Below are 16,067 nucleotides of genomic sequence, written 5' to 3'. Positions count from 1 at the left end.
GGCTCTGGTTACAGGTTCCTCCGGTGCAGCTGTCTCTTTGGGCCGTGTTGATTTGCTCTGTGGGGCCTGTGGGCCGCGTGCTCCAGCGCCATCTTGGGCTTCTGCAGAGCCCTCTGGGCTTTTCTGCTGGGTTGAAAAATACTTGGTGACCCCTTGATTTGCTGCTTTTTTCTGTTGTTTGGACATTCTCTCGGTGTTTCTCTTGCCGTAATTCGGTCGGGGAATGTTGGCGGGAGAGCGTTATATTTATGTTTTATTCTGTTGGGTCCGCGGAGCTCTTTCAGTACACAACCATACCGGATGACATCACCGGAAACCCCTCTTTAGAACATTTTTAATGGGGCAAAATCATTTAATCTTGTCACTGTCTGCTGTGTCGCTCCTCTGCATGCGAGCCACTTTATTGCATCTATGCTTGGGTTTTCAGGGGTTATGCGGACATTGCCTAGTGGCCGGGGCATGTGTAGCTGCTTTTGTTTTTTATTCTTCTGCCTCAGCAGCCCCTGGACTAGGATTAGGCTGATTTTTTATGTTGTGGTGTTTATTTATTTATTTATGTTCCTGGGGGGAGATGTGCCTTTAAATCCAACCTGCGGCGGCCATCTTGGATTTGGCCGACACGCGGGCTGAAACGCAAGGAGCCAGACAGCTCCGATCCAGGCAGCAGACTTCTCAGACCCCCTCCTCGCAGCGACGGTGCAGACAGGTGGAAGGACGCACAGGGAGGCAGGGGGGGGATAGCGGGAAGGCACGCTGATTGATTTTACTGATGGCCGGGAGAGGTAAGCCCAGCACTCAGTTACAGCTCAATGGCGGCCATTTTAGTGAGCCTCCAGCCGCACCAGAGCCCCGCACCACCACCGCAAGCCCCACCGGCAGCCTCAGTCCCCTCCACCCCCCCTCACAGTTGGGACGTCGGAAGGAGACCTCTTGGGATTTTTATTGGGCTACGCAGCTTACTCCTTTGCAGTTCGAGATGGGTTGCCCTCTACTGTGGCTCCCCACTTCCCGGCCTTCTGTGGGTATCAGCACTAGGCAGCCATTTTGCAAAGCACAGCTGTACTTGCGGGGCTCTCACTTATTTGCAAACAAGCATCAAGTTGTCCCTGGTTCTATTACTATGGGTCCTGTTATTAGGGAGAGAGGGCTTTCCTCCGCTTGAAAATATATTTATAGGAGTTTTTTCTTCACTTTTTGACCCTTTAAGTTCGCTTTTTTGGCGCTTTTAAGACAGAGCTCTCCTGACACACATCTTCTCAGCCTGGTGTCTTGGCCCCAACCCCCTATTTTAATTTTTTTAAAGAATAATTCCACGCTTTCTTTAAAGAAAAATGTTAATGTAGAAACCCCTCTTCCTATTTTTCCGCATATATATATATATATATATATATATATATATATATAAATATAAATATATAATGTGTGTGTGTGTGTGTGTATGTGTATATATATATTCCAAAGATCATTATCCCAATAGTGACTAAATAGAGAGCTTTTTTTTAGCTCAGGTACAGCATCACTACTTTTTTAAAGCCACTTTAACCATTGCACACAAATATATAATCTATAATCACACACACACACAGACACACACACACACACACACACACACACACACACACACACACACACACACACACACACACACACACACACACACACACACATCCAATTATTAACATTTTACACTCCACCACTGCAAAATAAATTCTCTGGGCCTTTGCTGCCAAAATATTGTCATTGAGGTGACTGCATGTTTTTGTAACGAACGTTAGTATTGACTGCTAAGAAAACAGGTTGGAGGAAAAATCTATGACAAGCGTTTCATGCAAGAGGCACACATCAAAGAGGAAGAACAAAGAATAAAGCAAGATGAGAAACAGTGGAAACGGCTTTTCACACATAAAAGAATATCTGCAGCACTGTTCTTCATGTCCTGACATTTTTTTTCATGGAGATGTGTGATACTACTGTAAGTCAACTTTTCAGAGACCAAACTTTTCCACTAAACTTTCTTTGGTGGGGGGGGGGGGAGGGTGCTCAACTCCAGTCCTCAAGACCGCTCAACAGGTCCAATTTTAAGGGTATTCCAGCTTCAGCACAGGTGGCTCAATCAGGGGCTCAGTCGAAAACTGAGCCTCTGATTGAACAATCTGTGCTGAAGCAGAGACTGATTGAGTCACATGTGCTGAAGCAGGGATATCCTTAAAACCTGACGTGTTGGGGCAGGGGTTTGAGGACTGGATTTGAGCACCCCTGCATTAAGATAACAAGGCCTATGTACTAAGTGTCAAAAACTGCAATTTTAGCGCCCAATTGGTCCATGTTAATTTCAATGTCAATAGCGCGTGTGTGCACCTATGTACAGTACTGACCTAAAATGTTTCACCTCTGTGCCATCAAATCAATTAAAAAGGGTGTCATAATTGTCGGGCAAGTTCTGGAAGTGAGATGTAGAATTCTCTACTACGATGGAAGGTAAGGCGGCCGTTACCACCCGTTTCCAACCTTTTGGCTCCAGAGCAAAACCTCCCTTTTACCCAAGAAATAGAGTATTTTCATTCCCAAAGTGTGATGGGTTTTGCCACGGTAGAGCAAATCTTTCACAAATCCCTTTAGGCAAATCCACCTCAATCATACATCTGCACGAAGAAGGGACCCGAGTGGTCCTGAACACTGCTTGCACTCTTTTTATCCGCAAGTAAGCCATCTACGGTTTCACATCTACCCCACTTTCGTACTGTGTCCCTTGTGAATAGTCATTTGCATGTGTTTGCGAAGCGTCGTAACATGATTTGAGGAACACTGGGATTTCCTTCATCCTTATGACTACATTGTTTATTAAATGTAGGTATAAAAAAAACGGAGAAAAGCAATGTCCCCCATGAAGAAACTGATCTCTTTCATTCTAACCGCGGCGAGATGTTCCTTAGCTGCGGCTTGGGAAAAGATTAACGCCCCATCAAGAGGAACGGTGCACAAAAGAATAAATGAAGTTATGTACATAGAGAGGCTGACTGCCCAACTAAACCAAACCATGGATCAGTTCTACCGAACATGGGAGCCTTGGCTCCAAAGATAAGAAGGCAAGGGGAGAGTAAGTTCAGTGCCAATCACTCTACTACGTTCCTCCCCATACCCACCCTCTCCCTTCCCTCCCCCACCCCCCTCCTCCCAACTATACCCTTTCTCTATCTTATATTATCTATCCAATTTGAGTTCACACCTGAGACTACGGAGCAGCAGCTCACGATTGAGAAATAACGGGAATAACATGGATCCATATCCATAACTATGGATATTAATACTGTGAAAATATTTGATATAATGAGTACCGCCGTTAACGTGATGTTCCCCTTGCAATGTAAAGATGTGTATGTCTCCAAAAATACAATAACATTTTTGAAACAAAAAGAAAAGGCAATGTACAATGTATTACTGTATACATTTTCCATAGAGATTCTCTGTGTAGATAAAAGAATGTAATAGTCTACAATGCAATCTTCTGATTTGACATTACTCTGCAACATTGAATTGCTGAAGTGAGGCTATAGTACCGTAGCTCCTGTTACAGAAGACCGGAAAGCCCATTATTGGAATAGGGTTACTGGAAAGACTTGCAGGAAAATGTAAAGCAACGCCCTGGTGGCCATTCTGTTAACAAATGCCCCAATTCAATATGCTGTGTTGGAGCTTCAATAACAATATTCCTTATACAGCGCTGACAGTGTATGCAGTGCTGTACATAGAACGTTGCAGGCCTGAATGAGAGTCCTTCTCCTGTAGAGCTGACAATCTTATTTTAGTGCCTGTGGCACAAAGGGATTTGCCCAAAGTCACAAGGAGCTGACACTGGGATGTGAACTGCATTCCCTCGCGTCACAGACAGCGATATTACCACTGAACTACTCATTTATTCTCACCATTGTTTGGAAAGGTTCAAGCCTCTTTCAACTGAATGGAGTGAAAATATTCCCAAAACAAAGAGAATACTCACTCACAGCATATTAAACAGGGATAAGGGGTTATGCATTATAAAACAACTAAAATAATCCGAAGAGCAAATGAATGTGATCGTTGGCTCTCTTTGACTGTACGTAACATACAAAAAGAAAACCTTTGGGAGATGTGAATAATGCGTTGTTTTGCTTTCATTATAAAAGGCTTATCGGGCATAGTTCTGTTATAAACTAGAATACATTTTCTGCCCGGGATCACATAAAATTTGTTTGTCATAAATCAAAAATAAATAGTAAGCAGCGAATAATTCACAGCGATGTAACAGCCAGTTATATTCATTTATTAATGTGTCTATCTGCTTTAGGCAGCTTTTACAAACAAACAAAAAAATACAAATATAAATAGGATTTGGAGGCACTTATAATTTCACTTTTTAATCTCATGTATAGGATTTTCTGAATTCACACATTTAGAGTTTAAGGTACCTATATAAAATATGATGGGAGGGTTATGAAGACTGGGTGGGGGGGATTAATGAACTCTTATGTTTCACCTCTTGCAATGGAAGGGTTTGACACTGATTTTCCCCTCTGGCAGCGAGGGGTTCAAGTCTCTAACAGGTAGAAGTGGCTAATTAATTGCTACGGTGGGCAACAGGTTACATGGCCCCGCTCCTGTAGGAGTGGGAATAAGGAACCTCTTTCAATTCAGACAGAAAGGGGATAATGTATCAAAGATTATATGGTGCAAAACTATAAAACAACTGCACCAGGTGTATTAGATCAGGATTGGCCAAATCCAGTCCTCAAGGGCCACAGCAGGTCAGGTTTTCAGGATATCTCTGCTTCAGCAGCTCAATCAGTGGCTGCACCACCTGTGCTGAAGCAGGGATATCCTGAAAACCTGACTTGTTGGTGGCCCTTGAAGACTGGTGTTTGCTGCCCCTGTATTAGATAAAAGAAAGGAACTTGACTGCAAATGATACTGTGTTGCCTCAGGGCTGGTAATGTCGCTGTCTTTGAAGTGGGCGAATCTGGTTCACCCAATTTCCCTTGCGCCTCAGGCACCAAAATTAGATGGTGAGCCTGATGGGGCAGGGGTTCGTTGTGCCTGCACAATTCTACGTACATCGCTGCATACACTGACACCGCTATATAAGAAAGAATATTATATATATTATTATTGGCACATGGTCAGCACTAGCCATGTGTACACCAGTTACCAAGCAGCAGCATGCGAGGTTAGTGAGGTTACAAGTCAGGTGCAGTTGGACTTGGAACCTGCATCACTGGGAGTCACTAAAGCGTCACTAAACCATGGTGAGCACTGAGGCAGATGACCATTACATTTCTAATCGCTCTCTAATGGGAGCAGTGACAAATGCCATGTGCACTTGGCGTTCCTCTTGTCAAGTTACTCACAATGACGCACAGAACATTTTTACCGCCTTACTTAAATAAGGCAAAGAAATAGATAAGGTTAAACCAATAACGAGAAAAGCAGATCTGTACAATGAAAAATGCTAATTAATTTGCACACAATTGCACGTTTACTATGTATCAGCCCCTCTCTTTTTCAAAATAAATATAGGTGTGTGTATATGTATATGTATATATATATATATATATATATATATATATATATATATATATATATATATATATATATATATATATATATATATATATATATATACACACACACACACACACACACACACACACACACACACACACACACACACACACACACACACACACACACACACACACACACACACACACACATACCCAATTCATTTATATTCAATTACATATTATATTTTCATTGTTACCATTTATACAAATATAATACATATGCACCCAGCTTGATAAAACAGTTACAATTACTTTACTAGAAGAATACATTCATTTTAGACTTATTTGTGAAATAATAAACTACTTGAGATCCAAATAAGCTGTTAATTTAAATATATACAATCTAAATTATGTGTATATATATATATATATATATATATATATATATATATATAAATATATATATATATATATATATATATATATATATATATATATTATACACACATACATACATATATGAACATAATTATTTGATCTACTCCAAAAGAAAGTGGACATTATTTATTCTGACAATCAAATATCTTACACAGTGACACCGAAACTTTTGCAGTATATTGAAGGCATCTGTAACACTGCTGGGGTTTATGAAAATAACTGTAAAAATATAATTTAAGAAATACTGCAGAATGATATGGTAGGACATTAAAAAAAATATTTAGAATTTCTTAATGAATTACCTAGTCCAAAAACACCCTATTTTAACACTGCATGCAACAAGTGCAATATTTGTTGGCCATTTTGTTGTTAAATACATTATTATCCTGATAACTATTTAATGTTTTAGGTGAATATATGAATTAAATGTATTTTGAAAAAGGTAAATGCCCAGCATACATTTTGTCTTATGAAATCCCATATTTGATGACTGTTTCAATAACATATGTTAATACTATTGTAGGACTATACTGTACAAATAAATACTAGTTTGCTCAATATGTTGCCCAAATCCCTGCTATGTTTGCCTTTCTGTGTTTAATTAGGATTCTGATACTGAAATTGCCATTACAATCTGAAAAAAAACTGTGAAAATTGTGGAAAAAAAGAAAAAAAAAAGAGCATTTCATAGTGTTTAGCATTATTATTTAAACTCAACATTACTGGTAAAATAATAAGTTATTTTTGGTAAAAAAAAATAGTGGCAAAACCCCATCCATCATATACAGCAAATTAAAGTATATCACTTGAGAACACATTCACATGGTAAAATAATGGAAGAACATTAAATGAAGTACACATTTCATGTAGTTCTGGACTACAGATTATGAAACAAACCAAAGTTCATTATAAAATCAATATCAACTTAACCAATGTGCCCTCGGGAGAAAAGGCAAAAAGGTCAGTCGCAGAAACTCACACAATTTTCCAGCTGTAAGGGCATGATTTTAATTACATATATTATTAATTAGAGCTGTCACACTGAAGATTTGTGCCTTGTTAATTATCTCAAATGCATTTTAAGTATGGACTTTACAATCAGCTTGCAGTAAATGTATCTTGTAATTAGAAAGCTCACGCTTGTAAAATATATATTCTAAAACCATAGAAATATGTAATAAATGATATATCTCTACAGCTATCTGCTGTCATATCCACACAAAAATAGAGGCGAATATTGTGCATGTGAATATGTTAATATAAGTTTAATGTATGTGAGTCACAGACAGGGATACCTGAGTATTAAATAGTGTCTATCAATATGTTTTATTTAAAAAAAAACCTCATCTTTCACCTAAATAGATAATAAAAAATATGTAATATGATAATTAATTTACATATATTCTGAATAAAGAACTCTTCCAATAAAAGCTTAATGATAGGTGTAGATCAAAACAAAAAGAAGCAACCTCTCTATCAGCCCTATAAATATGATATAGTATTGATTTTGCTGCATCAGGGCTCAAAAGTATATTTATCAGACAAACAGTTGTGATAAAAAAAATCAACAAAAATCAAATCAGGTATACAATAAAGACTTACTCTATATAGCACAATTAAGTACATCATAGTAACATCAAAGTTTGCGATGACATTTAGGTTTAAATATATTATGGAAAAGAAAAAAAAACTAATTGCATTTACTTTTTCATGCTGATTGCAGCCCAGCATAATCCCACACTATTTAGGTCATTGGCATTATAGTAAAATGAGTTATGGTAGCGTGTTTAAGGACATAAAATACAGCAACATATCCACCAATAATGGCAGATAGGCTATATACACTATATGGTCCCCATACTCTACTCTGGTCTTTTATACTTTCCCCTTATATAAATAGGGGCTTATTTTGTGTCTTTCTGGGTTTTCTATCATGCAATCACTTATTTCTTAGTCCAGTGTGAAAAATGATGACAGGAAGATCTATAGGTAGGTATTTGCATATCAAAACTTGAAGCAGTCTCATTACTCACACACAACCTTCTAGATATTGTGTAAGACTACATAAGACAATGTATTCCAATAACAAACCACATCCAGTACTATCTTTTATTTTAAAGGGGAAATATGTTAATTTTAAAAGTGATTTGTATACTGTAGGTTACAATTGATCTAATACAGCTAGACATTTTATAATGGTTAAAAGCTTCAAATCTACTACAGAAATAATTCATATGGATAGCAAGACGGAATAACTGCATTGGGTAGTAAAGGGAGGGTTTGGGGGGGGGTCTTTTTCTTACCTGGTAGGCGGTGGTAGCATCAGTGTTAGTGTCAGATCCCAATGATGAGAGCTTCTCCCTCAACTTGTGGTGAGACCGGTGGCGCAGGCAGTAGATGACCCCTGAAGCAGTCAGGACCCCGATGAGACAAACAATAGAGATTAAAGTGAGGATAATAAATTTAGTCGATTCTTCTTCCTCCAAATGATGAGGCAAAAACTTCAACTTGCTTTTCTGTGGAAAAATGTGAGAAAGGAAATCATTGAAGTACTTCTGTTTGCCAAAGGATAATTCAGACACAGAAAATGATACTCAATAAATAGCACAACACACATTTAGTTACATAGCATACATTAGAGAGCACCCGCACATAAGAAAAAGCAATATTTTAAACCATGAATGCTCAAAACAATAGATTAACTTTATAAATGAGTTTACAAAATGCAGAATGGAACAAAAAATAGAAGGGCAGATTATTTAACATTATTTTCACACCGTTTTATCCAACAGCATAAAAAAAAAAACCCTATTGATTTAGTCCTAGTCCCCATAAATAAATGTATTTAATAACTATACTAAAAATATTGCTTTTTAATAAAAAATGGATATATGATGGTATGCTGTGATTATTTTTTCCCCAAAACATTAACAAAGAAATGCAGTATCGCCCTTAAGAAGCAGATAGAAGGAGCACATGTCTACCTTGTGTGAGTCAGAGTGGACCCCAGCACAAATCCACGAGCAGCGTGTAGAAGAGATAATCCTTGGGATGTGTTGCACTTGCATCCATGTGCTAAAGTTGTCCAATAATTCCCCCTCATTAGCTTCATTATAAAGGTGTATTAGCAACAATTAAAAACCCCAACAGGAAAAAAAAATTCCCTGTAAAAGCCTGATTACAGCAGGACTCTGTGGGCACCCTTCCCTGCTCACAATTAGCAGACATTGAATTGACGAGCCCTGCCTCCCCCAGCTCTGCCTCAGCCCTGCCTACCCCAGCCCTGCCTGCAACAAGGAGAGGACAATTAGCAAACTCCTTTCCACCACCTCATTTCGTGCGCTAACAAAATGGATTTTTTCCCCATGAATGCCTGGCTGGCCTATTCATTATCTCTCGTCTATTAGTAATTTTCTGCTCCGTATTCAGCTAGCCAGCTCTTAATTTCCTCCTGTCTTGCAGTGTACACAGTGGCTCTCATGTCAGACCCGGTCCATTTTTATCTTGGCATCATAAAGGCCACTGAAGCAATTATCGCCAGGCTTGACTGTAAAAGCTTGTCATTAATTAGCCTCCTTGCCTTCAGTGCAGTGGATTAGCTGTTGCATGGGCTGAGTTAATGGAAATGCAGGTACAATGAGACTCCCAAGCTTGTCTTGCCTGGTTTCAGATGAGGAGGAGGAGGAGGTTTGTTAGGTTTGGAAGCCCCCAGGAGGTGGATAGAAAGAGAGAAGGAAGGAGGAGGGGGAAAGGGGAGGAACACGCACACACAGAAAAAGAAGCTCAATGCTGAGTAGAATAGATTTTGAAATGCATGTGTGGCTGCAAATCCTGTTTCTGCTGCTCCTGAGCTGGCAGAGCTGACATTGTCAGATGCTGATGTGCTTCCCGAGGACAAATCTCTGGCGGCCCCACCCTTTGCTGGTGGTAAATAATCACTGAGGATGAGGACCCTGCTTCTCCTCCCAACAAGGGGCTCCCATGTATCCCTCTCCAAAAGATGTCGTAGGTACCCAGCACCCCACGATACAGCTAGACTCCAACATAACGAAGACATTCAACCCCTGCTGCTCCGGGTCTGCGCCCTTTGCCCCCACTCCACTGCTGTCTACCTTCATTTACAAGCCACAAGGAGCCAGCTACCTGAAATATAACCACCACATCTGATATGGTGCTGTTAGAGGCTCTGAACCATACAGCATTCAGCAGCAAAAAGGTTGACATCTATTGAAACACGTTGGCCAAAATAATGAGTGTGGCTCTGTGGCTGATATTATCTGCTATTGGATGTTTTGTCTGAGCAGAACCAATTGGTCTTCATATAAACCTTTTAACAGACTGATAATCTGGACCTGGTTAGTCCCAACACAATTTGGGTACAATATATCAAAGATTCACTGGTGCACACAATAGATCAATGGTAATGGTATTATTATTACTATTACTATTATTATGATTATTATTATTATTATTATTAATAATAATAATAATAATAATAATATAGTGCAGGAACTGGTTTTACATGAAAACGCTGGTACATAGCTTTCTACTTTATTTTGTGCATTTCTAAAGCTCTTAGGGACTAAAAACAAATCCCATTAGGAGTCCCTGTGGAAATGTGTCACATTGAACTCCCCTGCCAAGGGAGGCAGGGGATTCTGCATTGTATGAGGCCATCTCTGACAGAGAGCAAGGGTGGAAGCAATGCCTATTACATCACAAGGTGGGCAGGACACATCATATGACGTCATGTGACGTGTCATCTCTCTGGCGCTTATTTAATATGCTGTGAAGCTGTTTCCCAATGCTGGAGAAGTGTTCACCTTCACTCAAATAAATTAGACTACAATGTTCACCAGCATCTTCTTAGCACAGTGAAAATGGCTCAGTTTAACTGGTGAGTCTTTGAAATAGGACTGCAAGTCTAAAGAAGTGAAAAGTGAGATTTAAATTGATACAACCCTCTTCAATATTCACCTTCAAGCCTGAGCAGTTCCTGGCAGTATTAACAAGGCTGCATTTTCTCTGTAGTTACTATACATTTCGGGCAGCTTGTACAACTGGGAGCCCCAACTGACCAACACAACTAGAGATGGCATTGCACAGAAGTCTTTAACCTGCCCCATCATGATACTTCTTATTAAACCATGTTAGCACTGACATTACATATTAACATACAACATACTTCAGCAAGTGATTTTTGTACTCCCCGAGCTTAATAGGTCTTCTGTTATTAAAAAAAACCTCATAAACTTATGAAAATATAGGGAGTCCGTGTAATAAAATTACAAAATGTTTCTGCTTTGAAAATTCTGTGGGCCTTGTCTTTTGCTGCATTGTAAGCTACTTCTGGGTCTGAATGGGTAAATACTATTGTTTGAAGTTAATACAAGTGCACACACCTACACACCGTTCTATACCCACCCCAGAGTTTGGGAGGCTTTCTACATTCTAACTTGTCTCACTGCTAATCAGAGGCATTGGGCTGTTACAGATGGGCTGAGGGATCCATCAGAAGGCGCTATTCACTCTTTCAATCAGGGGGCGCGGGTGGGTTGGGGATATAATGGGAATAAAGAAGATGAAGTGGCAATTCTTCCAAAAGGAAAGGCTTGAATTCTCTTAACCCTGTTAGTGCTGCCGGGGCTGACAATCCTTTTGTGTAGGCGGTTCTTTAAGCTTTAGTTCATTTTTGGACTCCCATGAAAAATAAGACGCACCTACTTATCGCAATAATTGATTATAAACATGCACTGAGTGACTATCTAAACCTTTGATTTAGTTAAAGCACAGGCCCCAGAAATATTATATTGGCTCCCATCCTAACAGATGCTTTCCACCACTGTCCACTTCCATACCCTGAAGACTTCTACAAACAACAATACATCACATACCTTAAGGCAGGAAAAGTATTCCTATTGTATAACACTTCAAGAAGCAATTAGATTTTAAAAAAAGTGAGTCACAAAATCAACTCTTCAGACCTAGCAATGTTCTTAGCATTTTTGCTACTTGTTTTTCTTCTTCTTCTATAATAACAAATAACTTTTGGAGCCAAGTCATGGTTACATAGTTTTGTATGTTCATTCCCATGGGTGATGCGAATTTCTGCTTTAAAAGTAAAATAACCCTCCCCCCCTCCCTCCCACAAGCCTAGGTGGTCTCAGGAAACCCTGTATTTGCCCTCTACTAACTGATGGGATTCTGTTGCACACTACATGACAATACACTGCTGCTTGACTGTCACTGAAATGGATTCATTGTTGTGTTACATTATATTTGTCAATGTACTCAGACAACATAGAATCCTACTAAACTCTATATATTTTTTCTACTCATTTTTTCCTGCTAAATAGACAATATAGTTGGACATTGTCGGATGAGATGTTGATGGCCACTCTAGAAAACCTTATTGTACTAAAGCTCCTCCATCCCTTCCGCTCAGAAACTTATGGGCCAAAGCCCTGGAAGCGCATTACTTCATGTGTTGGAGCACTTGTTACCTCCTAATTCATACTTTGAGAGTTATTTATCAGGAACAATGGAGAATCACAGATATAAAAGGGACTTTGCATGTACAGTATGCTGAGCATCATCACATTGTTGTGTGTACTCCTTTGTTTGCTTATGTTTATTGCATTTCTCTCTTATAGCAAATGGGATTGCAAGAATAATCTCTCTTCAAAATGCTTGCAAATAACATTCATTTGGGCTGACAAAGCATTGTAGATCAGACTGAAAGAACCTAGGTGCTCGCAACATATGCAGAAGGTTACAACTATTGATGCTTTTCAAAAATTCAGTATTTTTGAACAATTGGTTCTTGACATATTTCGAAATATTCTGACATGTAATTTTTACTTTGCCTAACTTTGCATTATGTCTGCCTTATCCAGATCTATTTCATACCAGTGATTTTTTTTTAAATTATTATAGCCATAAGACATGTACAACTCTGATTACCTTATAGGGTGGTTCACTAAAGTTGAATGACTCCCTCTTTCATAGTCTCCATTGTACATGCAAATAAAGAAATATAAAGAAATGAAAGGGGGAATGGCTTCAACATACTTCCTGGATTGTTTTCCCCCCTCCCTTTTAAGATTTATTCTCCTAGTTGGTTGTAGCCTAATAAATATAACATGATAACGTGTTCACTGTGGTCCTACAATATTTGGGGAACCCCTTTCACCAGATGATGTAACTATTTCCTACCAATGGTTTCCAAAGGCTTGTATACCATTGCTTGGGAAGGTGATAACCAACCTGTGGCCAGAAGCAGATAATAATAATAATAATAATAATAATAATAATAATAATAATAATAATAATACTGTAGCAGACAGGGAAGAAGAATTTGACCCTCCTTCTGCAAATGAGGGGAAACAATTCTCCTGAATGCCTCTCTGACATACAAGGAGCTAAGAAGACCCTTTGCAGTTTAACTTCAGCAAACCTCTGCCCCCAACTAACAGGACCCAGAGTTCACCTATTATCCTTCTGCTCAGCACTGCTCTGAAAGAACAAAAATGCAGGGTGAGAGGTCACAATCTGCATTTAAATAGACAAGTTTTTTTCCTTTTTTTTTGTTGAGAAATGATAGTGCCCGTGTGTAACAAAGCCTGTTTAATAAAGGCTCGGACTGTGACACTAATCAGATGCGCTCTGATGTAGCGCTGAGCGACACCAAACCAACAGCTATTCTTAATCCTAACCACGGTTAGAGAGGCAGCTCTGGGGAGCAAATGGGACCTGGAAACACACTCTGTATGCAAAATAAGGCGCTGCCTTATTATATTCTGCCCTGTTGGGGGTGCACAATATGGTTCAGCAAGGAAATGGTCAAAGAAGGGTTGGAATGCAACATGTTATATTCGGGGGTGCTAGTACTAAGGGATATTATCACTTATTATCACTACTTTTTTTTTTTAGATCATCACACACATTATTTTTTATGAAAAGAAAATTTGATTTATTTTGTTTGGAACTGATTTGCTTTTTTTGCTTTAGCATACATGTATTATTTTTTTCTATATATAGCAAGAGCTTTGCTCCAATGTTTGTTTGATACAATGTCCATCAGACACAGTAACACTATCACTGCTATTGTATTTTTAGCACCCAGTTTGAAGAATATTTTGGTCCCTAATAAAATGATACTAGTAATAATATTAATAATAAACAGAAACAGGCTGCAGCATAATATTGTTTGACCCTTTGCAAAGCGATGCAGGAGATGGCTGTTCAGTACAGGTTTAAAACTGAGTAGGTTGATGTCAAACCCAAACTGGGTGAAGCTGTCTCTGAAGCTAACCCCATGAAACAGGAAAGCCCCAGCCAGACCCCTTTTAAATCACCCCTCTCAATTTCTGGATCTTCTGTGCATTGACAATCCAGAGTGTCAGGAGAAATCTTATTGAAACTGTAAATGAGAGTGAAGAGGTATTTGAACCAATGGTGTTGACAGCGTCACTCACTGTGATTATCATACCCACCAATTTATGACACATACTGTACAGAAAATACACAGGGAACACAAAAAAAAAACCTTTTTGCCAATGATTCCTATTTGAATGCTCAAAGATGCAGTCCAACTTGGGATACAAGTGAACTTTAATGCTCATTTAATGCTTGGGTGATGCATACTTTTGAGAGAACAAAGATGCTGAAGATTTTGCTTTTTTAAATTCTAATGTTATTCAAATGTTTACTTGTAAGGTAATGATTTTTTTAACTCTTTTTAGGTATAAAAACTATGGAGCCTTTATTTGCACTGGCAAAGATATAAAGAGAGAAATACACACTTATTTTAAACACAAATAAGTCGTTTTCATTTGAAGTAACAACATACGCCATTCCTTTTTTTTTAAGTAAGTTAAGTTGGAATATTGTTAAATGTGTTTAAAGCAGCTAAATATGTGACATCTTACCTGTTTTCTTTTTATAAATCAGTTCTGTAGTATTAGATAATAGTGACTGTTTTTTTTAAATTCAACTAAGTGCCATTTTTAATGAGCTTTAAAGGAGCAATCCAAGCAAAATCCTACATGTGTTTAAAAAAAAATCAGTTCTGTAGTATTAGATAATACTTACTACCTTTTTTATTTTAAAATTCAACTCTTAATGTCATTTTTAATTAGTTTTTATATACTGAGCATCCTTTGATTTCTATAGCAGGTTTTAGCCCACCTCCCCAACAGTGCTAGATCTCTGTAACATTTTCCTGTTTGGGATCATTTGTTGCCAATATTCCCAGCAGAATGAGCTGCAAACGGTAAGAATAGATAATGTTACCTTAGTAATATAAGGATACATTGTAGCTGCTGAGTTACACTAACTGAAGGATTGATTGAAACTGAAAGGCGGCCATTATGTTAGGCACAAAATCAGGGTTTTGACAGATTTATAACAGGGGCACCAAACGATTGCCAGCTTAGGTAAAAATATAGAATGATACATCCTTGCATGCTTTCCATAGAACAATAGTAAGAAGAAAAGAAAAAAGGGGGCATGTAGTATTGCTGCTTTAAATAACAGGAAGGGTTAATAATTGCCCTCTCCATCACCTACTTCCAGATTCAGCCTTTCCTGAATAATGTTGCTCTTATTTATGCTAATGCCTTCACCCAGTCCAAACTACAGGCCCATTAACCCCTTCGCTGCCATATGGACCAACCGTTGCTGTGACAGGCACCATTGACGCCAAACTATTTGTGTGACTGTGATCCACTTGTATTTTCTATGTGACCGGTTTATTGCTGGATATATTACACAAGGCAAAGCCAAGCCGGTGAAGGGGGGATTAGCTGCTGGGTCTTTTAAACGTTCCTAGAATCGTCCAGTGCTTGGAAGGGGGCTATACTTATTAATAATGAAGCAAAAAAGGGTTCAGTGAATGGTATATGGGCTGCTAGGATGTGTCTCTATAGAGGTAACCATGAAGATCATATATAAACATAACAAGGAAGATTCCATGTAAAAATGTATACAAACTCAATCTCTCTCTCTCTCTCTCTCTCTCTCTCTCTCTCTCTCTCTCTCTCTCTCTCTCTCTCTCTCTCTCTCTCTCTCTCTCTCTCTCTCTCTCTCTCT

The 16,067-nt window shown here is 38.7% G+C and overlaps 1 protein-coding gene across 2 annotated transcripts in view; it reads right to left on the bottom strand.

Annotated features, from left to right (window-relative positions):
- PTPRN2 (protein tyrosine phosphatase receptor type N2) overlaps positions 1–16,067 on the bottom strand; it is a 1,212,473-nt gene that overhangs the window by 125,976 nt on the left and 1,070,430 nt on the right. For both annotated transcript variants that reach the window (XM_075587846.1, XM_075587847.1), the window contains exon 13: positions 8,279–8,491. In XM_075587846.1, coding sequence (XP_075443961.1) covers positions 8,279–8,491 — 213 coding nt within the window. The remainder of the gene's footprint in view (positions 1–8,278; positions 8,492–16,067) is intronic.

This window comes from Ascaphus truei, chromosome 2 (genome assembly GCF_040206685.1).
Source record: "Ascaphus truei isolate aAscTru1 chromosome 2, aAscTru1.hap1, whole genome shotgun sequence".
NCBI classification, from domain to species: Eukaryota; Metazoa; Chordata; class Amphibia; order Anura; family Ascaphidae; genus Ascaphus; species Ascaphus truei.
This window is presented reverse-complemented; position numbering and strand designations above follow the sequence as displayed.